This window comes from Gopherus evgoodei, chromosome 3 (assembly GCF_007399415.2).
Source record: "Gopherus evgoodei ecotype Sinaloan lineage chromosome 3, rGopEvg1_v1.p, whole genome shotgun sequence".
NCBI classification, from domain to species: Eukaryota; Metazoa; Chordata; order Testudines; family Testudinidae; genus Gopherus; species Gopherus evgoodei.
In genome coordinates, this window is record NC_044324.1 from 123,949,574 (window position 1) to 123,973,864 (window position 24,291).

General features: G+C 45.5%; 1 protein-coding gene and 1 long non-coding RNA gene across 4 annotated transcripts in view; one reads left to right on the forward strand and one right to left on the reverse strand.

The window, feature by feature from the left end:
- Positions 1-20,698, forward strand: part of LOC115648641 — a 34,148-nt gene extending 13,450 nt beyond the window's left edge. For both annotated transcript variants that reach the window (XR_003999629.1, XR_003999631.1), the window contains 2 exons: positions 7,206-7,265; positions 20,519-20,698. This is a non-coding gene — a long non-coding RNA (uncharacterized LOC115648641). The remainder of the gene's footprint in view (positions 1-7,205; positions 7,266-20,518) is intronic.
- Positions 1,924-24,143, reverse strand: ZC3H12D (zinc finger CCCH-type containing 12D). Of its 2 annotated transcripts, none has more exons than XM_030556545.1 (6): positions 20,712-24,143; positions 17,465-17,905; positions 8,276-8,415; positions 6,825-7,059; positions 4,284-4,390; positions 1,924-3,596 (listed from the first exon to the last, which is right to left on the reverse strand). In XM_030556545.1, the coding sequence occupies exons 2-6, from the start codon at positions 17,764-17,766 to the stop codon at positions 2,524-2,526; spliced, it is 1,857 nt and encodes a 618-aa protein (XP_030412405.1). In that variant the 5' UTR covers positions 17,767-17,905; positions 20,712-24,143; the 3' UTR covers positions 1,924-2,523. The 2 variants fall into 2 exon arrangements, with proteins under 2 accessions (XP_030412405.1, XP_030412406.1); XM_030556546.1 differs by lacking the exon at positions 20,712-24,143 and adding an exon at positions 16,647-16,744 and having other exon boundaries at positions 17,465-17,542.
- Positions 24,144-24,291: the final 148 nt, after the last annotated feature.

Genomic DNA, 24,291 nt, shown 5'->3' on the forward strand with positions numbered 1-24,291 from the left:
GTAATGATGGTGTGTGGCTGATGTCTATGAAGCAATGTACTAGATCTAAGACAGAGCTCCTACCATGGGAAGTTTGTACAAAGCCCACAGAGAGTGCATGAGCCTTCTGAAGTAACTACACTTTTTAGGCCAAGATTTTAAAACATGACTAGTGATTTGTTGTGTTTGTCTTTGGGTGCCCAACTCATTTTTGGCATGGTGAAACTCTCTCCTTTTCCAGAGAGCACAAGATAGGCTATTGGATCCTGAGACCACCCTGTTTTGGGAAGGGCTCAAATCTTGTAGTAATATATTCCTTAATTGGGCTGAACTCTCATTAGTTTTAATGGATAAGATCATCTGTGAGTAAAAACTGCAGGATTTATCCTCTGCTGAAGTTCTGAATTTGCCAAATAGTTGAAGTAAGCACACAGAAATGAGGACACTGTAGGAAGCCTGCATGCTTTTCTGCGATGGGAACAGAACCTCAGTCTTTCCATCAGCCTTTGTCATATCAACAGAGTAACTGAAAGACCATGAGAGCAGCTCTGTGTGAGATTGAGAGAAGTTTGGTCGTCATGGGAGGGAGCCCATACTAGTGGGAGATATGCTCTGTGGCTTTCTATGTGTTGGCATCATTTATTTATTAAAGAAAATCTGAGTTCCGAGGGGAATCCTTTAAAAATGCAAATCTCTTCAAAGGAAGATTGTGTCAGTTTTCTCATGAGCAGGGGGCAAATGATTGCTCTGCTGATGCAGCTGGGCTGTGTGGGTTAGGACATTTTATGAAGCTTTGTACAGGAAAAATCCACAGATTTGTTGCTCATATCATGTTACTTGCAATGCCACAGCACAGTGGTTTTCAATCTTTTTCATTTGAAGGCCCATGAGTATTTCAAAGGCACGTGCAGGCCCCTTTGGAAATCGTAAGACATAGTCTGCAGACTCGCAGGGGTCCGTGGACCACCGGTTGAAACCAACTGCAATAGCATCTTTGATTAATGGTTCTTAAAGTGCTTGTAAAGCATACACTAAGGCCATGTCTACATCTAAAATTTTGCAGCGCTGGTTGCTACAGCTGTATTAGTACAGCTGTATAGGGCCAGCGCTGCAGAGTGGCCACACTTACAGCAACCAGCGCTGCAAGTGGTGTTAGATGTGGCCACACTGCAGCGCTGTTGGGCGGCTTCAAGGGGGGTTCGGGGAACGCGAGAGCAAACCGGGAAAGGAGACCAGCTTCGCCGCGGTTTGCTCTCGCGTTCCCCGAACCACCCTGCAAACCGCCGGGAAGGAGACCTGCTTGCTCGGGGGTTCGGGGAACGAGAGAGCAAACCGGGAAAGGAGACCAGCTTCGCCGCGGTTTGCTCTCGCGTTCCCCGAACCACCCTGCAAACCGCCGGGAAGGAGACCTGCTTGCTCGGGGGTTCGGGGAACGCGAGAGCAAACCGGGAAAGGAGACCAGCTTCGCCGCGGTTTGCTCTCGCGTTCCCCGAACCACCCTGCAAACCTCAGGGAAGGAGACCTGCTTGCTCGGGGTTCGGGGAACGCGAGAGCAAACCGGGAAAGGAGACCAGCTTCGCCGCGGTTTGCTCTCGTGTTCCCCGAACCACCCTGCAAACCTCAGGGAAGGAGACCTGCTTGCTCGGGGTTCGGGGAACGCGAGAGCAAGCCGGGGAAGGAGACCAGCTTGATTACCAGAGGCTTCCTCAGGTATGCTGGGATACCTGCTTATTCCACGGAGGTCAAGAAAAGCGCTGGTAAGTGTCTATACTTGATTACCAGCACTGGATCCTCTACACCCGAGACAAAACGGGAGTACGGCCAGCGCTGCAAACAGGGAGTTGCAGCGCTGGTGGTGCCCTGCAGATGTGTACACCTCCTAAGTTGCAGCGCTGTAACTCCCTCACCAGCGCTGCAACTTTCTGATGTAGACAAGCCCTAAGCCTTGCCGCAACTGCTCTGTAAGGTGGGGCAATGTTGTTAGCAAGTAAAGAATAGGCAGATTAATGGACCCAATTGTGACTGACCCTTCTTTGGATGGGTGGAAGGTTTTCAAAGAGTACACGTTCCTTGTGTGATCTGCACATAGGTCAGTCACAATTGCAGCACCTGTATGCAGCACCAGGACCTACTCTACTTCCAGGGCTGGCTGGCTTCTCACAGGAGATGGGGAGGGAGAAGGGGCAACAGCCCCCCAACAGGAGGTAGAGTGGGCCATCCACACCAGGGAGACCCTAAGGATGGCACAGTGTTACTGTCCACTAGGGAACTCAGTGAGGATTGTGCCTCAAAGAAGAAATCGCTCTCTGAAGCACAGTCCCTCCCCAGGATCCCTCCGGGGGGGTGCAGCTCCATACCATTGCCTGCTGGGGCCAGTGGCTGCCTGCCACCATTTGAGTCTAACTGACTTGCACAAGGCTACACAGTGAGTCACTGGCAGAGCTGGAAACAACCTTGGACACCTGGCCCCAGCTGGCAAAGACTCTTGGGTTTTGGTTTTGGTTTTTCTTTGGGGTCACTTATGTGAGGAGAGTCTCCTCCACTTCATAAGAGCCTGTGTCTTTGAATTAGTAAAATTAAACTAGCCATATCCTTGAGATCAGGGTACAAGAACATAACTCGATCCACTTCATCGTATGGGAAGACAGAGCAGAGCACACTGCGGATGTGTGCTTGCTCTCCAGCAAGTGGCTCTGGAGCGTGATTCGGGAGATAATCGCTGTGAGAAGTGGGTAAATAGCTGAAGGAGCCGGGCCCCTTGTGGGAGTCTAACAAAAATGACTGAATGGGAGGCTGATTCTGCAAATGCCTTTGGTATTGTCCATCTTCGCGTTTGCTGTAGGGAAATGGGCCATTCAGAAGAGACCTGACAGTGTGTGTGACTTGCTGTTGGGCCTGCAGGCCTTGTGTGGACAGAGATCTGTCCACAGTGTATTGGATTCTCTGACCCTGCACTGCTGACATTTGCACATTGCCGCGGTGCTCAGGCTTAAAGTGAGCTGGGTGCCTGTGAAGAGGAGAAGGCAGCTTGCACTGTTGTAAGCACATGCAGTCCGAACTATGGATGTGATGAGTTGCATATAGATTGTGACAGTGATGGTGGGTAAGATTACAGCATTGATGGGTACTGTCAGTTGCATCCTCTCTCTCAGATGTGTCTGCCAGCCTGTTTGCGCTATATAGCTTGTCCCTGAGGGACAATACAGACAGCTGCTTTTCCATGAGCCTTTGCTCTCTCTGTAGATCTTTCTGTAATACATTTTGTTCGGGTTCCAGCTTACACAGGGGCCTGTCTCCCCAGGCTCTAGCTGAATGCTTGGTGTAGCTCCTTTCCTGTTGTGTGGAATGGAACCAATCCCTTGCAAAGCTCTGAGTGGAGCTGCTGCCGCCCCCTATAGCACCACTGGATTCCTGCAGCCTTTCTATGCAAACGTCACGGGATGCAGTCCCTCCTTGGGTTGTAGCTGGGGTAGCCTTCAACCTTTCTTCCTCTGTCTCCAAGCTTCGAGACAAGGCCTTTGTTTTGGCTCGGAGCTCATCAGCCACTGACAGCTGAGCTTGATACTGTCGTTCAGGGTGGAAAAATTTGCACTTGCTCCCATAAGTGCATTTTTTGCCTGAAAGAAAGCAGAACAATGAGCTGAGAGGAAGGAGTGGGGCATTAAAGTATCAGCCAAATATTTAATTTATCTGTTTTAGAGGGCACCCCTCACCATAGTATTTGAGCACCTCACAGTCTTTAATGTATTTATCCTCAACGCTGCTGTGAGGTAAGGGAAGTGCAATTTGCTATTACTAAGGCACCAGAGGTGCCAACTTTCCACTTTTGCCAGGGATGCTCGACCCCTGCTCCACCCCAGCCCTGCCCCCACTCTGCCCCTTCCCCAAGACCCTACTCCCCTCTTCCTGCCCCCTGCATGTGCTCTGCCCCCTCCTCCCCAGTGTCTCCTGCATGCTACTGAACAGCTGATTGTGGCGGGCAGGAGGCACTGGGGGGAGGGGGAGAACCTGATCAGTGGGGCTGCTGAGCACCCACTATTTTTTCCCCCAGGGGTGCTTCAGCCCTGGAGCACCCATGGAGTCGGCGCCTATAAGGGATATGATTTAATCACGGAGGTCAGCGAAGTCACAGCATCTGTGACTTTACCTGACCTCCGTGACCTCGCTTCAACAGCAGGGGTGGAGTGGGGGCTGTGTGCCCTTGACCTGCAGCTGGGGTTTGCCCCCCACCTCCCTGAAGCTGTGGCAAGGAATTCCAGAAAAAAACAGGCCGTCATCATTGTGTCGAGTTAACGAAAACCTACCATAAGGACAGGGCTGCCATCTGGTAAAAGGAAGCACTGGCTTTTTGCTGAGGAAATTGTAAAGAGTAGGTCCATGACGGCCTAGTGGGTCATCAGGAGGCATAAACCTGAAACCCAAAAAGAGCATTAGTCACTCATAGACTTCCCTTTCTGAAGTGCTGCATTTCACTTACATTCTACTTTGGGGTCTGTATTTTTTTAATCATTTATTGTGCACAGCTATGACAGAAAAGCCTTGTAACGTTTACAAAATCCCTATCAAAAGGAAGAGGATGCACTAAAAATCCACTCTCTTGCATCTTAGATATCTGAGCTGCAACCCCCCTCTTTCTGGGAGGGAAATAGTGCTCTTTAGCTGACCAGCCCCACAGGTAGAGTACTGCAAGTTCATAGAGCTGCTCCCCTTGCCACAGGTTCTAGTATCAGTGCTGGAATCTCAAGCTGTGCAGAAAGAGAGTTGGCATTATGTTGGCCAGGCAATGGCTTTGAATTTTGCAGTGTCAGGCCCCGTTTGATACTTTTGAAGCAACAGAAAATGACATGTTGGTGTCTGCCCAAACTCCCTGTGTGCACCTATTTTCAGTGTGCTCCTCCATGTTTGCAGCACAATGATCTGTGTTTGGCCACTCCAACTCTACAATATATACATATTTTAAAATAGTAGGAGTTGGCAGACTCAAATCTACCAGTGAAATCAGAGTGAAGGCTGATGCCTCATCACTTTGCCATTACGTCATTGTCCTGTGCAACAGACATGCACTGTACGTAAGAACACATAGATTTCTAAGACCTGGCACTAAGCCTGGTTGAATACCAGACCTACCTATGCATGCTGTGATATTGTGTTATGTAAGTCCTAGAAGTATGGTGAGTTGGAGTACTAATTCCCCTGCCCTATGATCTGAATATGGTGTTTTAGGAAGAGCCATCACAGCAGGAATGTCAATAACAATTAGCACTTTTATAGTCATAAACAAATTCATCCTCTCAACACCCCTGTGAGGGACTAGCTGGCTTGTGAAACAGAGGGAGAGAAGCTAACTGACCAGTTTAGGCTACAGAAGTTGTCAGAGTCAAAGAGCGAATTAGAAACTGAGCAGCTCCTGTCTCCTTGTCCTTTGTTCAGAGCACTAGCCCACACATCTCTCAACAAATGCTGATTGGCCATTGCTCTTTCTGCTCTATTGATGGCCACAGTTATGTGAGATAGATGAATGAGCTGTGGACATTTAATTCCCAATCTGTGTGTGTAATACAACTAGCAGCTGAGATCCTAAGAGTCTCTTAGAGATGAGCAGGTCTGTTCTCATGTGAAATTCTGCAAATGTGCTTGGCAAAAAACACCTAGACTTATTTATTTTGCAGTGAGGGTTGTGAAAATGTTTTGACAGCCTTCTGAATGAGAAAGGAAGACAAGGGAAAAGGAGAAATGTTATGTAAATGTTTGATACCCATTAGTAACAAGAGAAGTAACCTAGTTGTTAGAGAGATAACAGATCTGCCCTTTGAGTCCTATTATGCTGATAAGTAAGGGCATTGAGCAACCAAACACCATTATCTTAAATGCATTGCCAAGTATTTTAGTGCAGTTTTCTGTGGCTGAGAACTACCAGCACTCTGATCTATCAAATGTAAAATCACTTGAGCGTACCAGGCTTGTTGGCTAGGCCATCAGTGTGAATGAAAACTCGCCATCAGTGCACATTGCCCAGCTACATAAAGACCTGGACCAGCTGACTGAGTAACAACCTTTTCAGGGGCAGAGAGACTTACACCATTGGGAATTATCTACACACCACTCAGATTCATATGATGAATGCAAAACGGTCAGCAGCAAGGCCACCCAGAGGATTCAGGGAGCCTGATGCAAAGCAATTTCCCTTCCATAACAAAAAGTTGCAATACTATAGAATGCTATATGCTCATGGGGGCCCTGGGGCAAATTGCCCCACCTGTCCCCCCCGCCCCAGGCAGCTCTGGTCAGTAGCATCTTCCAGTGCGCTCAGTCTTGTGGGAAACCGGGAGCTAATTGCAGATCCTGGCCTCTCTGTGCTGCAGCTAGAAGGATGATTACTGTATGGGAGGATTTGAAAATGGATGGGAAAGAATTACGCACAAAAGGAGGGGATGGTTGAACTCACTCCTAGCCCAGCAGGGATATTAGACATACTGCCAAGCAGCCAAATGCCAGATATCAATTTCACTGTGTATCTGTCCAAAATAAATGTTATAGTATAGGGAGACACAGGCCTATCTTCATCTCATATCTCTCATTCGCTGCATTAGCAGGGTTCTAGGAGCAACATGGGTCCTAGATCACCTTTCAGTCAACGTGATATAGATAAGTTCCTTGGGGAGTTACACAGGACCTTTGAGACCAGAGGTGGGGAATATACTAAAGACAGGACACACTCACCCAGCAGACTCTTTAAAATACACCAGCTCCCTTTTGATATAAATTAAAGTTGCACTTATGGCTGGCTTGAATTTGGCCCACAGCATTCAAGTATTTAAACCAAAGTAAAGACAATTGTCCCCTACTTGTCACTGACAAAGGAGTACATGAGTAGCCGGTGCTCGATGAACCACTTCCACTCAGGATTTTCACTCTGGAGGTCCCGGTAGTTGTCATTGGAAACAATCACCCCATCTTTCTCATGGGCCACTTTAATTATATAGCGATCGTCATAGCAGACCACGCGCCTGCCTTTCACCTTGCGGGATGGAGTGTACACCAGAATGGTTTGTTTTGCAAGCTCATCAAGAATGTGCTGATCTGAAAACAAAAACAAGAGGGAGGAAAATTAGTGATTAGCACGTACCATTTGTGTTGGAGTCCTTTAAGAATCTAACAACACGGGTTTTTAGGTACCTCAACACAGACTTAGGAGACTCGGTGACTGGTGTGAATTTTTTTTTCAGGGGCACTGAACCATTGGCAGCAGCGGGAGCTGATGAGAACTCAACAAACTTCTGAATTAGGTAACTCATATAGGTGTTTAAATATGGACTCAGGAACCTAGCCTTAGAGGTCTATTTTTTTTGAACTCTTGGCCTTAAAGGACAATTAGGATGTGAGCCTGAGCTGTGCTGAGCACCTACAACTCCCACCAACTGCAGCGGAAGCTAACTGGCACTCTCCAAATCATCACCTCGTATGTGAGAACCTGCCATTGAACAAGCTTCTGTGGGAGGTAGCCAATTTACATACCTGAGACTGTGGATACTGAATTACAAACAACAGAAAATGTCTGGGTGGGTCAAAATCAGTTCTTAACAGATAACAGGCTACATGGCTTATTTCCCACTGCTGCTCTTTAAACATTAGGGCTCTGCACACAATTTCACCGATAACAGCAACTGTATTTCTTTTTGCTCTTCCAAGTGGGTCTTACTCCTTATCTAGGAGCAGCAGCACAAGAGTAAGCTCAATGTTCTTGCTGATTCATTTTTGTACACTCATTTCTTCTCTGCTCTCTGCCCCCCACTACAGATAGAGGCTTTGGCTGACATGTTTTTTTATATTTATACAGTAAGTGCCTATACTGCTAATGGCAACAGAAAATGGTTGTGGATTGGTGGTTGTTTGTGTATTGCAACTAACTGCTGCTGGAGAAATGTCACCCTCCAGTAAAACAGCTGCCAGCTATACCATACATCATAATGCAGTTAAGCACTGCCGCAGAGTCATTCTCCTTCAGCTCAGCTGGCAGAGGTCTGTGCTTTTGAAGCAAAAGATTCTGATTTCTGTCACACATGCGACACAGACAGCAATAGCATATATGTGGCCATGGCTTCATCACTGAAACACCCTGAAACGTGTGCCTTGCTGTCTGCTTCCATTATGCTGCTTTTTCTCCAGGAAAGAATTGCATCAGATTCCTCACGTCCCAAATACCTACCCTTTACATGACATGGTAGAAGTACAGTGTTGCTATGGTTAAGGTTAATTTATAATATATTTCAGATTATTCTTGGAATACCCTGTCTACCTGTAATGGGGCTATCAAATCGTGGTGGTTCCTTTCTCCATGATGGGACAAAGACCTTGATGTCTTTGTGGCCTCTCTCCCTGAACCAGTCCACTGCCAGCTGAATCCCCCGGCATGAGAACACTTCTTTGTTCCCATGGCTGCAACCAGAAAAGAGAGAGGGAAATAGGTTAAGATTCAGGAAGAGATTCATGCAGTTCTCGGAAGCTGAATTAGTAATACAAAGTAATCACACCATTATGATAGCCAGGGAAACCACCTTTACATGTTGAACAGAGAGCCCCAGCTGGTCACCTTCAAATACACCTTGTGATGGAACAAGTGACTGTTTATTTGCACCACAACTGGGATGTTTTCAAGGACAAGTGCTCATAGACTCATAGACTCTAGGACTGGAAGGGACCTCGAGAGGTCATCGAGTCCAGTCCCCTGCCCTCATGGCAGGACCAAATACTGTCTAGACCATCCCTGATAGACATTTATCTAACCTACTCTTAAATATCTCCAGTGATGGAGATTCCACAACTTCCCTAGGCAATCTATTCCAGTGTTTAACTACCCTGACAGTTAGGAACTTTTTCCTAATGTCCAACCTAAATCTCCCTTGCAGCAGTTTAAGCCCATTGCTTCTTGTTCTATCATTGGAGGCTAAGGTGAACAAGTTTTCTCCCTCCTCCTGATGACACCCTTTTAGATACCTGAAAACTGCTATCATGTCCCCTCTCAGTCTTCTCTTTTCCAAACTAAACAAACCCAATTCCTTCAGCCTTCCTTCATAGGTCATGTTCTCAAGACCTTTAATCATTCTTGTTGCTCTTCTCTGGACCCTCTCCAATTTCTCCACATCTTTCTTGAAATGCGGTGCCCAGAACTGGACACAATACTCCAGCTGAGGCCTAACCAGCGCAGAGTAAAGCGGAAGAATGACTTCTCGTGTCTTGTTTACAACACACCTGTTAATGCATCCCAGAATCATGTTTGCTTTTTTTGCAACAGTATCACACTGTTGACTCATATTAAGCTTGTGGTCCACTATGACCCCTAGATCTCTTTCTGCCATACTCCTTCCTAGACAGTCTCTTCCCATTCTGTATGTGTGAAACTGATTGTTCCTTCCTAAGTGGAGCACTTTGCATTTATCTTTATTGAACTTCATCCTGTTTACCTCAGACCATTTCTCCAACTTGTCCAGATCATTTTGAATTTTGACCCTGGCCTCCAAAGCAGTTGCAATCCCTCCCAGTTTGGTATCGTCCGCAAACTTAATAAGCGTACTTTCTATGCCAACATCTAAATCGTTGATGAAGATATTGAACAGAACCGGTCCCAAGACAGAACCCTGCGGAACCCCACTTGTTATACCTTTCCAGCAGGATTGGGAGCCATTAACAACTACTCTCTGAGTACGGTTATCCAGCCAGTTATGCACCCACCTTATAGTAGCCCCATCTAAATTGTACTTTCCTAGCTTATCTATAAGAATATCATGCGAGACTGTATCAAATGCCTTACTAAAGTCTAGGTATATCACATCCACCGCTTCTCCCTTATCCACAAGGCTCGTTATCCTATCAAAGAACGCTATCAGATTAGTTTGACACGATTTGTTCTTTACAAATCCATGCTGGCTATTCCCTATCACCTTACCACCTTCCAAGTGTTTGCAGATGATTTCTTTGATTACCTGCTCCATTATCTTCCCTGGCACAGAAGTTAAACTAACTGGTCTGTAGTTTCCTGGGTTGTTTTTATTTCCCTTTTTATAGATGGGCACTATATTTGCCCCCTTCCAGTCTTCTGGAATCTCCCCCGTCTCCCATGATTTCCCAAAGATAATAGCTAGAGGCTCAGATACCTCTTCCATTAACTCCTTGAGTATTCTAGGATGCATTTCATCAGGCCCTGGTGACTTGCAGGCATCTAACTTTTCTAAGTGATTTTTTTACTTGCTCTTTCCTTATTTCTCTTCTAAACCTACCCTCTTCCTGTAAGCATTCACTATACTAGACATTCCTTCAGACTTCTCAGTGAAGACCGAAACAAAGAAGTCATTAAGCATCTCTGCCATTTCCAAGTCTCCCGTTACTGTTACCCCCTCCTCATTGAGCAGTGGGCCTACCCTGTCCTTAGTCTTCCTCTTGCTTCTAATGTATTGATAAAAAGTCTTCTTGTTTCCCTTTATTCCCATAGCTAGTTTGAGTTCATTTTGTGCCTTTGCTTTTCTAATCTTGCCTCTGCATTCCTGTGTTGTTTGCCTATATTCATCCTTCGTGATCTGACCTAGTTTCCATTTTTTATATGACGCCTTTTTATTTTGTAGGTCACGCAAGATCTCAAGGGTAAGCCAAGGTGGTCTTTTGCCACATTTTCTATCTTTCCTAACCATCGGAATAACTTGCTTTTGGGCCCTTAATAGCGTCCCTTTGAAAAACTGCCAACTTTCCTCAGTTGTTTTTCCCCTCAGTCTTAATTCCCATGGGACCTTGCCTATCAGCTCTCTGAGCTTACCAAAATCCGCCTTCCTGAAATCCATTGTCTCTATTCTGCTGTACTCCCTTCTACCTTTCCTTAGAATTGCAAATTCTATGATTTCATGATCACTTTCACCTTCCTGCACACTAGACTTCAAGGGCAGACGTAATTGGGGAGATACTCTCCCTCTCCCCCACATTGACTATCTCAGCCTTCATGTAGAGCTGGACGTGGGATATAAAGGTTAGATTCACTTTAGTCCACATTGGGCTGTTCTGGACTCCCCTTACTGTCTAGGCTGGTGGTCTGAACAGAAAGTGCTCATGACGGGAGCTGAATCACAAAGCGGCAATTTTCTCCTCAGAAATAAAACTTTGTACACCCTACTCTCTTGCTGTGCTATGTTAAGATGGCAGCCAGAGTGGCTACACGTCACTCTTCTCCAGTTGACTCTGAGAGGCAGGCCTCAAACTGGGGTTTGGATGACACATGACTGGAAATCCCCACCACCATCCCAGCAGATTGCATGTATAGGTTGGTCTCTGCCAATGACTCTCCAGCAGCGGACAGGACCACCATATGGGGAAGGGAAAATAGGAGACCCTGTGCCCTAGACCATCTTAATCTGCTCCAGGTTTTTGGATTTTTGCCTGTCCAGGCCAGAGGCAAAGGGAAAACCTAGGATCTCTGTTGTAGAAAACCCAGTTATGGAAATCAGTACCACTCAAGATAGCCAAGGGAAATAATGTCTGAGAGCGCCTGTAAGAGGCTATAGTTTTGTTCAATTTCTTTACCCTGCCCATAAAGTTCTTGTTGTTTGTAGTCACATTTAGACAAGCCAAAATGCTAAACGGTACATTGAGGAAGGTAATTTCATTGCTCTTAACCATCTCTGTACAAGAAAATAAGTGCAGTGGTTTCAGATATAGTAATCATCACACACAGATTGAACCCTACTCCACGGTCCTGAAATGGAGAAACATACCCACACCCACGCTATCTACAGGAGCCTCATTTGTGCACTTTGAACTCTCTAGATCATATCTCCACAATCATAATAGTGCTTTCAACATTGCAGAACACACACATTAGTCTGTCATTATAGTTCTACGTCTGCACCCATCTATAGTGACAGAATAGAGAGGTTAGAAATGTTTATATAATTACTGTCACAGATACCAAGTAAATTTATCATCTGACTAACAAAGGCCTGGAAAGTATCATTTTATGTTGAATCATAAGTGCAGTCATGAAATGATTAATTATCCCAAAATGATAAAATGGAATTTTATGGAATTGAATTTAGGGAAGCCACCCAGCTGCCTTTGAAGGAGCGCTGGTTACATGCCTCTACTGCCAGGAGCCTACTTCCCCATTCACTTACACCACAGTTATGGCCATGTACCGCCACTGATTTTAACAGTCACGCTGGATTTACTCCAATGCCGATGCAAAGAGAATCAGACCCCAGGAGTCTGTGTTTGGCACAGTGAGTATAGTAATAATACTTAGCCACCTTTGTAAAGTATTTGAGGCTCTGTGGATGAAATGCTCTAAGGATTAGTATAGGATAAGCAGTGATGTTATTACAGTGAAACAAAATAAAATAGAGTCAGAAGTCAGGGTTGAACTGTCCAGAACTCCTCCCTTCACGTGGCAGCTTGAATATTGCTAGACACACCTGCACATACTAAATAACTGTTTTTTCGTTTAAATAGTCTTGTAGCTGGTAGGATTCTGGCAGTTCCCTTTTCAAGTGGGCAGGGATATGTTTCAGAGTAGCAGCCGTATTAGTCTGTATCTGCAAAAGGAACAGGAGTACTTGTGGCACCTTGGAGACTAACAAATGTATTTGACCATAAGCTTTCGTGGGCTACAGCCCACTTCTTCAGATGCATAGAATGGAACATGTATTGAGGAGATACATATACACATACAGAGAACATGAAAAGGTGGGAGTTGTTTTACCAACTCTGAGAGGCCAATTAAGTAAGAGAAAAAAACTTTTGAAGTGATAATCAAGATAGCCCAGTGCAGACAGTTTGATAAGAAGTGTGAGACTACTTACAAGGGGCTAGAGATTCAATGTTTGTAATGGCTCGGCCATTCCCAGTCCTTATTTAAGCCTAAGTTGATTGTATCTAGTTTGCATATCAATTCCAGCTCAGCAATTTCTCATTGGAGTCTGTTTTTGAAGCTTTTCTGTTGCAAAATTGCCACCCACAGGTCTGTCATTGAATGACCTGACAGGTTAAAGTGTTCTCCTACTTGGTTTTGAGTGTTATGATTCGTGATGTCAGATGACAGACCTCCCCTCACTTACAGACAACCCCCCAACCTGAAGCAAATACTCACCAGCAATGACACATCACTGAACAAAAACACTAACCCAGGAACCTATCCTTGCAACAAAGCCAAATGCCAACTCTGTCCACATATCTATTCAAATGACACCATCATAGGACCTAATCACATCAGCCACGCTATCAGGGGCTCATTCACCTGCACATCTACCAATGTGATCAGGACCGGCGCTAGGGTTTCTCGCACTCTAGGCGCACGGCTATTTCGCTGCCCCCCGCGCTGATCCCACGGCTCTGGTGGAGCTGCCGCAGGCATTCCTGCAGAGTATCTGTGGCTCCGGTAGAGCTGCCGCAGCCGTGCCTGCGGGAGGTCCACCGGAGCCACGCGAGCAGCCGACCGTCCGCAGGCAGCACTGCGGCAGCTCCACCGGAGCCGCGGACCAGCGGACCCTCTGCAGGAATGACTGTGGCAGGTCAACCGGAGCCGCCTGCCGCCCCCCGAATAATCCTGGCGCCCTAGGCGATTGCCTAGGCTGCCTAAATGGTAGCTGGCCCTGAATGTAATATATGCCAGCTATGCTCCTCTGCCATGTACATTGGCCAAACTGGACAGTCTGTACGCAAAAGAATTAATGGACACAATTGATATGCAAACTAGATACAATCAATTTAGGCTTAAATAGGGACTGGGAATGGCTGGGTCATTACAAACATTGAATCTATAGCCCCTTTTAAGTATTCTCACACTTCTTATCAAACTGTCTGTACTGGGCTATCTTGATTATCACTTCAAAAGTTTTTTTCTCTTACTTAATTGGCCTCTCAGAGTTGGTAAGACAACTCCCACCTTTTCATGCTCTCTATATGTGTATATGTATCTCAATACATCTTCCATTCTATGCATCCGAAGAAGGGGGCTGTAGCCCACGAAAGCTTATGCTCAAATAAATTTGTTAGTCTCTAAGGTGCCATAAGTACTCCTGTTCTTTTTAGGGATATGTTTGTTGTTTTAACAACCCTGCCATCAGGAGCGCTGCTGTAGATCTCCTCTCCCCAGGCAGTCTAGCTCATGGTTAATATAGTTCGTGACTCTACTAGAGACAGGGATACAAACTGTTTTTAAACCATCCTGCTCAGGTTTGGGAGACAAGAAGTAAAGAAATGTTATTTTTCCCCCACCATATATAGAGATGGCTTGATTACAGTAGAGTGCCCTATCCACTAGACCACACAATCTTTCTATACTATGTACCAATGGAGTTTGTCACCAATATGCTAGGATGTCAAAGCCCCTTTTCCAGCATCACTGGGAGTGTTTTAGCTAAAAGCACCTTCAAGGGCCATCCAGTGGTCTAATTAATTTTCATAGATTCTAAGGCCAGAAGGAACTACTGGGATCATTTAGACCAGTGGTTCTCAACCTTTCCAGACTACTGTACCCCTTTCAGGAATCTGATTTGTCTTGCGTTACACCTCACTTAAAAACTACTTGCTTACAAAATCAGACATAAAAATACAAAGTGTCACAGCACACTATTACTGAAAAATTGCTTACTTTCTCATTTTAATTATAAAGTAAATCAACTGAAATATATTGTACTACATTTCAGTGTATAGTATTTAAAGCAGTATAAAGAAGTTATTGGCTGTATGAAATTTTGGTATTGACTTTGCTAGTGCTTTTTCTGTAGCCTGTGGTAAAAATTAGGCAAATACCTAGGTGAGTGGATGAATCCCCTGGAAGAACTCTGCGTATCCCTGGTTGAGAACCACTGAGCTAGAGTGACCTCCTGTATAATACATACCAAACTTCCTGAATTGAATCCCATTTGAACTAGACAATACCGTATAGAAACACATTCAATCTTGATTTAGAAATTGCTATTGATGGAGATTCCACCACAGCCCTTGGTAAATTGTTCCAATGACTAATTACCCTCTAAAAAATTTGCATCTTATTTCTAGTCTGAATTTGTCTAGCTTCAACTTGCAGCCACTGCATTTTTGTTATACCATTGTTAGATTGAAGAGCCTTCAACAGCCTTTGTCATACAGTGAGGTTTGCTCTCCTGGGGAGGCTCACATTGCTTAAGCAATCCCAGGGACAATTCTGGGATGGAGGAATAAAGGATCCCTTTTGTTTTGCATAAGTCTTTTAAAAATGCCGCCTTCTCCCAAAGGTCTCTCGAGTACTGACTATGAAATACTGAACAGACATGAATCCCAAAGCAGAAACAGAAATGCTCTTCTCCACTTGGGCAACCCCATTTCCAGAATGTAGCTTTTTGCCAGTTTCTTCCACGTGTTATGACTTGCCTGCTTCTTCTCTCCCCCACATCCCCAAAGTTCTTACAATAGGGAGTCCTGAGTATTTCTTTCCTGTGTTGAGAGTAGCAGCCATCCTGTTTGAGTCTGGGGTAGTCATGAAATACAGACTGTCCTGCACTAGAATGAGAACCTATGGCACCCCATTTCACACAGGCCACAATGTTAAACTCCATTTATCTGCAATACAGAAAGGCTTTCCCGAAAAGAAAGCCACTCCTGCCATCTCTCTCCTTGTTCAATGTGAAATTACATTCTTGAGAAGGCAGTAACTTTCTCAGGTATTCCAATAGTTTTTACTCTTATCACAAACTTCCTGGAGATATCCCCAAAGCCAGAGTGTGATGGTTGGTTCGGAGGAGCTGTAAAGTTTTGGTCTTGTAATGGAGGCAATTAAAGAGAAGCAGGAGGAAAGAGAGCTTATTAGACATGAAAATGTGGAAATTGAAAACAACTTACAGTTCCTTTATATGAAAGGTTTAGGAATGTCAAGGCAGGATGCCAGCCATGTAATAACCCGATAGCCTGATCTATTGCATCTCATTGTCTTGTCTTGCTGTAATTCCTTCTTCTACAGAAATACACTGGAGACTTTCTTTGAAATGTCTGGAGCATGGATGGCTTATTAGAAACCCATTGTGGGTACATGGCCTAAAAGCTCAAAATAGTAGCAACATGGCAGCCAAAACCATTTACTGCACCTACAGCCATCGCATCACTGGGTTTGAACATGCCCTGGCTGGTGATCGCTGAAGTAAAAGATGATGCATACAATAGACCGTGGAGAGCTCTGAATTACAGAGCTGCAGTTTAATGCATGGGGTCCTGCAAAAAAGGATGGTTTTGTGGTTTGCAGGTGGGCCTATGCATACCTGTGTTGTAATCCAGCTGTGATAGTGACACAACTGAACTGATAAACACTTGGAAAATGTAATATAGTCCATATTCCTATAAACCATGAATCAAAACCAAAACACACAAGCCAGGGACGTTTTGGGGTTGTGCTTGCAAAACCAAAATGATGATTGAGGTTTTGGCAAAACCAAAATCCACATTTCCCCATTTTAACTGCTCTCTGCTTCTTAGGTCAGACTTTTCCCGAGTCATGGTCACCTGATTTACAATTCAGACAAAATAGCAAAAACAGTAGAGTAAGTAACTAATACAAGATTCAATCAACTGAAATACTGTGCTGCTCCTTATCTGGACTTTTATAAATGAATCTGATTTTTAAAAACCAAGTACAGTATTACAGTAAACACTTTAATTACTTTATCTGGTCATCCAGTTTCTCCTGCCAGTGCCTCAGCATATTGATTTAGATCTCCTGGATACTTGTGTGTAGAGGTAGCAAGACCTCACTTAGGAACTAAAGTGAAGAGAAGGCTGGTGAAACATATGGCTACAGACAGTAGAGATTAAGAGTTAATTTCAAAATAGTGGTCAGAGGTGATCATTGTTTTAAAAATCAGTGCTTGATACTGAGAGAGAGCAGGTCCATGATATAAGCTACAGCCCCATAAACAGAGATGAGATGAGATGTTGCTCACCAAGCATCTTGTGTGCTTCATACATAAAGGAGAGCACAACTTCAGGCTGGATTCAAATACAAAGTTACAACAGGGCCACCCAGAGGATTCAGGGGGCCTGGGGTCTTCGGCTTTGGTGATAATTCGGCGGCGGGGGGTCCTTCTGCTCTGGGACCCGCTGCTGAAGTGCCCCGAAGACCCGCAGCGGGGGCCTCCCCGCCGCTGAATTACCGCTGAAGACCCAACACTTTGGTGGCAGGTCCCACTTTGCGGGTAATTTGGCAGCGGAGGGTCCTTCCGCCCCAGGGCGGAAGGACCCCCCCGCTGCCGAAGACCTGGTGTGGAAGAAGCTTCAGGGACCCAGGCCCTGCAAGAGTTTTCCGGGGCCCCCGGAGCGAGTGAAGGAGTCCGCTCCAGGGGCCCCGAAAAACTCTCGTGGGGGCCCCCACAGGGCCCAGGGCCTGGATCAAATTGCCCCACCAGCCCCCACCTCTGGGCAGCCCTGAGTTACAAAGAAATGGAGCCCCCTTGTATAGGTATCAAGATGGAAAGGCACGTACCTCATAGCAATGTTGCTGCCATCGATCACGATAGGTCTCAAGTGACTGGAAGAATCGCTTGCCTCCTCTTCTGGCTGCTTGGGCACTGCCGCACGGCTACATGACCCACGGGGGACAAGTTTTGGGAGAGGATGCTGGGCCTGCCTCTCCTGAGCCACAGGCCTGCTACCTACCCGAATCAACTCTTTCAGCACATCATCCTCCAGGGCCCCTTGGCCCAGATTTTCCAGCACTTTGCAGATGTCCTGCTTGCCATACCCCAGCTTGCAGAAAAACTCCATCTTGCCCAGGTGCGCTTCCATCTGTGCAGCAGATACTTCCTCTAGGCCTGGGCTGTTACCGGTCTGCAGGATGTGAACCTGCCAGGGCCAGTCTCAGCAGGCTTCTCTGTTCCTTTTACTTAATGTTTTTGTTCGTTTGGCTGCTTTTAGCTGGCATCAGCTTTAGAGCGGGAAAAAGATTTTAAATAATACAGTTAAATGTGGTAGCCAAGGAACTTCTGTATCTCACACATGTACAATATAGAGTGCACCTGTACAAGAGGCCAGTCTTATTAGGTCCCTTCTGGCTTAAGCAAATGCACCAGCTTTCCTCAGACACGATGGACATTCTTCTGCACAGCTCTGACTAGAAAAGCACCGCTGTAGAGCATCCAGTTTTTGTTAGCTTCTTGGGGAGAGTGGTTGAAGATAGGCATCACACTAGTCTCATCTCACAGGAAATCACTTAGAATAAAACATAACTGGGGATTTTCAATTTGCTCAGTGTGGTTAGTGACCCACCAGATAACATCTTTCTGATTTCAATGGAGTGATCTCAGATGTCATAGCAACTCAACAAATATGGCAAACTTCACCTAGTGGCAATGAGGGAATGTATTATTTGCAGCATTACTTGGAAATTTGAAAGCACGTTAGCCCTCATGAAAAATTCTGATCTTGTGAAACTGTTCAGGTGAAATCACTCAGATGTTCCACTGATGCATAACTTACCCTGTTGTTTTTTTTTTAGTACTAGCTTCTCCGTCAGAGAGGTTTTTTTTTACTTGAACAAAAAGAGTTTACCCTTACAAAGGTCTAGGTGTAGCACCTTGAGCCTAAACTTATTTGAGCAGTTTTAATTTCAATTGAATTAATTGTTGAGAGGCTGTGGAGAGAGGGCCAGATTCAGAAGTGAGAATGCCTGAGTGTAAGCTAGGGGAACATAACTTTCTTGGGCCTTCGCTAGGACTGTTGTACTGGGTCTTGCCCTGGCATTTTGCTGAAAGCTCGCTGGCACTGCAGCTGCATGACGGAAGCACTAGTTTAGATTGGCTGCTGGCATTTTAACCCAACCTCAGCTCTGCAGGTGTGAAGGCTGAAGTTTCCCTCCAGAGAACCTCCTGGAGGCAAAAGTGGATGGTAGTTAACTCAGAACTTCAATGAATCAGAGTTCACCTGTAATACCATCTTTGTCTCTCAGCATTGGGCTTTTCAAAAGCCAAGTTACCTTCCCTGACAAGTTTGCAGTTTAAAATATGGTCATTAGATAGCACAATGAACAAAGACAAAAGGCCAAACTGGGTAGGGAATGGAGAGAAAAGAGTAACCAATGCTGGTGTGCTGAGACCACTGTCTCTGATGTTGATCAGTCCCGTGTCATTGATTTCTTGTATGCCCCAGCTGTACGTATCCTACTATTGTCTCTCATCTTAGCCTCGTAAACTGTTTGTGACGGGCCAACTATTTTGTTCTGTGTTTGTACAGCACTTAGCACAATGGGGTCCCAGTCCATGCCTAGTGCTCTTAGGTGTAATGATACTATAAATAATTATAGAAGAGTAGTACCACTTAGGGAGCTTGTGTGTACACCCCACCCTCAGTGCTGCTCTGTCCTCACCAGCAGCTAGTCCCAGATATAGCCTCATGAGTTTGCTGCAGGCTTTGCATTAAGGAGCCAGGCTCCTTATCCCAGGCTGTGGAGACTCTTGCTTTTAGATCCACAGGTACCGGGCTCAATCCCCACAGCAGCCACACCAGCCAGGCTTTGTGGCCTGAGTAGGGATTGGAGCTGCCGTGGCTCTCTGGAACTTGGGCTAAGACAACATCTGTAACACACACACACACACACACACACGCACGCACGCGCTCTGGGTTCCACCTAGTGGCCCAGCCACATACAGAGGTTTGGAGTCTGCTAGCTCCTGTGAGCTGTGCAACCAGAGTCTTTTAGCTCAGGCACTAGCGGAGAGATTTAGGCTTTTAGATCCCAAGTTCCTGGTTTCAAGCCCCAGCTGACCCAAAGGAGTACACTTTGGTGTGGGAAAGCAGAGCATGCAAATTGCCTTATTGAATAGATTGTGTGTGTCTCCTCCCTCCCCGCTTTTAAATGAGTAGCAGAAGCAGAATTGGATGGGTCAAGGGGCACATTAATGGTGAAATTATTAAAAATACATTTCCAAGGTTACTCTCATTGAATGTCCTCTCTGAACTGATCTGTAAGGCCACTGGCTTCTCCTTCATGCTCCCCTGCAGACTCACTTCTTCTGCAATATCTCCACTAGCTGACTAACAAGGTATGCGTTGTCGGGCAACTGGTATAGTCAATGGGTAGAGACTTAAAACAGACAATGGGCCCAACCCTCAGCTCAGGTAACCAGAGTAGTTCCCCTGAAGCCAATGAGCTACCACAATTTATACCAGCCAAGGCTCTGTCCCACAGTCACTTCTCTTCTAAGCCCCTGATCCTGCAAAGAGACCCTCTCAGCTGGATACTTGTGCCAGACGTGTGAATGGGGCTCTGTGTAGCTTGAAAGCTTGTCTCATGCCCAGAGGTTAGTCCAATAAAAGGTTTTGGAGCCTGAGGGTTGTTAGCAGCTGGCATTAAGCCAGAGCAGTCAGTCTCCTGTACCTTGCATGCTGCAGTGCCAGGAGTGTGTGGACAGCTTTATGCCATCTTAGCCCTCCTCTGCAGCCCCAACATGTGCTGGCTGCTGCTGAAAAAGTAGCTGTACCGCTCTTGAAATGTACCAGCTACCACTAATTTGACTCTTACCTGTGGACATTTTCTCTGCAGGAAATTTTAAGAACTAGTCTAAGAAGATAAAAATACAGATCACAAAAGAAACAGCCTCACAAAATGTTTCGCATCAGGCTAAACCATTTGGTTGTGCTGAAGGATTGTGTGGGTGAAAACTCAACTTTCTCTTCAACCACCCTCTGCCCTCCTGCGTTGGCTGAAATGAATAAAAGCCAAGAGTCGTACTCACAGAGAGCTCTGTGACTTGTCCGATACTATGCTTTGAGTCACCAGCTGCCTTGTCCCACGGCTAACGCACCAGGCTGGAGTCTGAACAATGCTGTCCTCACAAGGAAGTCAGCCCTGTGTTTAGAGGCTTGTTATAACTCTGATGTCAACTGAACACAAACAAGTGCACCAAGCAGGCTACGCCCCTTTCATATGATTATTTTACTTCCTCAGTTGGTTGGCTAATACCATTGAACTACAAGTCCTTAGACATTCATTTGTTTTGCAAAGGAAGAGGCGGAAACTAAAGGTTTGAATGAGTCACCCATGCAAAGTTTAGCCATTTGTCACAAGGGGAGAACCCAACAGCACTTAGCTAGCGAGAAAAGTAAGTTCATCTAAATTCTCAAAGTGGATGTTTACCAGGTAGTGTGTTTTATCCGCCTGACATGAGAGGAAGAAAGTAAAGAATGATTTGAACAAATTCCCCATTTTGTTTCAGTTCCTGACTCATATCCTGCAAGCCCTTATCCAGGTGTGTCAGTGGTGTAGAGGAGCTGCTCAGCAGGACTACAATAAGATAGTTAACAAAAAAGACAATTCACTAGGCCATCACAGCTAAACCCAGAGCTCTTTACTGAAGGATTCCTGAACTCACACATTTATGTAGACACACTACTCTCTCCAGAGCTATGATAGGAGCTGCCTTCCCACTATCAATGTGGCGTTCTTTCATCTCACTCCGAACACTGCCATAACCCAACCACTGTGCTTGAAACTTCACTGGCAGGGACTTAGCCTAGGGGGGATATCTGCAGGGATGGTTGGTAGCTGTGGGGATCCCAACAATTCAGATGGAGTGAATCTCTGGAGTATTGCAGTTGCTGCAGCTGGCTCCCATGGGAGCCTGGGCCCTGGCTGCTGCAGAGAGAAAGAGAGTGTGTGTGTGAGAGAAACAATCAAGAAGGAAACCTGCTATGTCATTGTCACACAATAAGGTCTCACCTCTAGCCTGCATTTTATGGCCAGTGTGGATATTTTATTTATAAAACTTTAACTTGAACTGACTCAGGCTCACCATGCTGTGCACACAGCCATGTGGTCCTAAACTGTTAGGCTGCATGCTCCCTTCCCTCCTAGTTGTTCATTACACACAGATGCTATACAGCTAGTTTTAAATGAGCTTGAGACTCTATCTTCTATTTGTATGTATAGCACCTAGCACAACAGGGCCCAAGCCTCATAGGAATCTTTTAGCACAGCCATAATATGAATTCAACAATTGCCTTGCTGTTACTGTAAAACCCATGAAACTCATTCCAGTATATGGTGACTGCAGATTTTTATTTTTTTTTTATAAAGAAGAATGATAAAAACTCTTTGTGGTAAAGTAATAGCGAAACAGTGCCTCAGTTGTTGTTTTTTCTGAAAACCGTTTCTGACTATACATAGCTGCAGCACATTCTATGCTTTATACCTCACAGTGCAACAGAGGAAAGGGGTTTTTCCTCCCCCCGTTTTTGCAATTCTAAACTTTCAAAACACCAGCTATTTTCTCATGACAAGCTCATGGGTTAGAAGTGTAACTAATTAAAAATCAGACTGTGCCATTAAATATCACTCATGATGGCATCAGGCTGTTTTCTCATTCATTGTAACAGTACAGCAAGGACTGTGAATATTAGCTCATAGTATTGCTATTGCCCGTTCCATCCCCAATACCGCAGAAGTAACAATGAACCTTAGCTTATTTAGCTAAAGCACTGCATTTCTTAGACCAAAATTTCTTTGCTGGTACCTTCTCTTAGGGACAAGGACTAGTAAACATTCCCTTGTTGAGGCTGATGGGTTTTTTGATATTACTGTGTTGTGAAACAGCCAATATCTTCCCCCAGAAGAATGTTTTACCAACCTGAACCCAAAGTATCTCATGTGTGACTGCTATTGGGTAGCTGACAGATTTTTATGCGACTTCCTCAATTGTACCTATGATCTTAAAGGACTGTGTATATTCCTGGTGTAGATTCCCCAGGTGAAATGCAGGCCCCACTGAAGTCAATCGTAAAATTACCATCAACTCATATGGGGATGGAATTTCACCCTGGGACTTGAATTAAAATGTCTTGGCTTTACCTTCTCATTTGTAAGTGCATTACCAAGGCAGGGTGCTCAATCATAAGTATATACAATATTGGCTGAGACTGTGGGTTCTGAGCAAATAGATTCTAAATGGCAGGATCTAATGTTAGGGCCTGCCCCCAAAGCCCACTGAAGTCAATGGGAGTATCTCTGGGTGCCATGTGTCAGTTTATAGCAAATCTAAGATACTTCTGAAAGCAAGATGGAGTTTGGCTAGACACACATTGATTCAGGCCACCTGACTGTGGAACTTCCACTGGCAGTACTATCACTAGGTAAAACTGTTTGGTTTCTTAAATTGCAAAATGACAGTCACCTTCCTCCACTGGTGACAGCAAAATAGTATTCCATCACTTATCCCCTTTGGACTAGCAATCAGTGGTACAGCTACAAGAAACCATGTGCTGGCCCGTGCCACCTATTTCAAAAGAGAATACTTTGCCCTAAATCTGGTGCAGTCTGAGTGACTGCATGACAGGCACACTTAGCTCTTTCAACCAATTTATGGAGCAGAGGCACCCACACCATTGGAGGTACGCGGCCTCTTTCCCAAACAAACAAATTTAGTCAACCAAGGGGGACATAAAAGGCTACAGAATGTGGTGATTAGTCAGAATAGAGAGGAGAGCCCTCCCTTAGGCTGGCTGGAAATAATTTGGCCTGCACCCAGAGCCTGCTCTACTGTTTTTGCCGCCTCAAGCAGTGCTCCGAACTACCGCTGCAGGAGGCGGGGCAGTCCATGTGCCCTTAGGGCGGCTCACACATTTCCATGGCAGCTGAAGATAGAAGCTGCGCCGCCGCAAACAGCTGGACATAGAAGTTGCTGCCAAACCGCCACGGAAACGTGCGAGCCGCCCTAACAGCACACAGACTGCTCCCGCCCTCCGCGGTGGCAATTCACACGGTGCTTGGGGGCAAAAACACAGGGAGTGCTGCCCCTTGCAGACTGCCACCCCAACACCTGCTTGGGAAGCTGGTGCCTGGAGCCGGCCCTGCCTGCACCCAGCAAAACTACAAACATGAATGAGAGAAAGCTACTAAACTCATATGACCAGAATGTAACTATTTCAGGCCCAGGCCATTGCCAGCAGCTACACTACATGGGTGTAGGAGGTTTTAAAAAGGTCTTCTTTTGATGCCATCAGGATGCACATTGCCTAACCCCCTTCCAGAAGCAGAAAATTCTTAAGACTTCTTGGAAAATGTTATGATCCCATTGCAAAATCTATCAGAACATGACCACAATTTTTTTTAAACTGTTGTTGCACCAGTGCTTTAAAGAGCTATCAGAAGAGCTTTTATTCCTATTTTTATAGCGGAGTTGTTCTTATTCCTCAGAGTTTCTATTATACTAACTTAAGCACCTCACTCTCAACCAAAAAGTCCCAAACAAGCTTCAAGTTGAAAAGTTTATTGCTAGTCAACCTGAGATTTCTTAAGCGCTCCTGAAAACATCCTTCAGC

What these genes read in the sequence shown, in the direction of transcription:
- ZC3H12D (XM_030556545.1), bottom strand. Translation starts at nt 17,766, where the DNA reads ATGGAAGCGCACCTGGGCAAGATGGAGTTTTTCTGCAAGCTGGGGTAT. An exon ending in ATTTGATAGCCCCATTACAG is followed by an intron (nt 7,060 to 8,275) that starts GTAGACAGGGTA and finishes TTTTGTTTTCAG; the next exon opens with ATCAGCACATTCTTGATGAG. An exon ending in TACTCCTTTGTCAGTGACAA is followed by an intron (nt 4,391 to 6,824) that starts GTAGGGGACAAT and finishes TTTGGGTTTCAG; the next exon opens with GTTTATGCCTCCTGATGACC.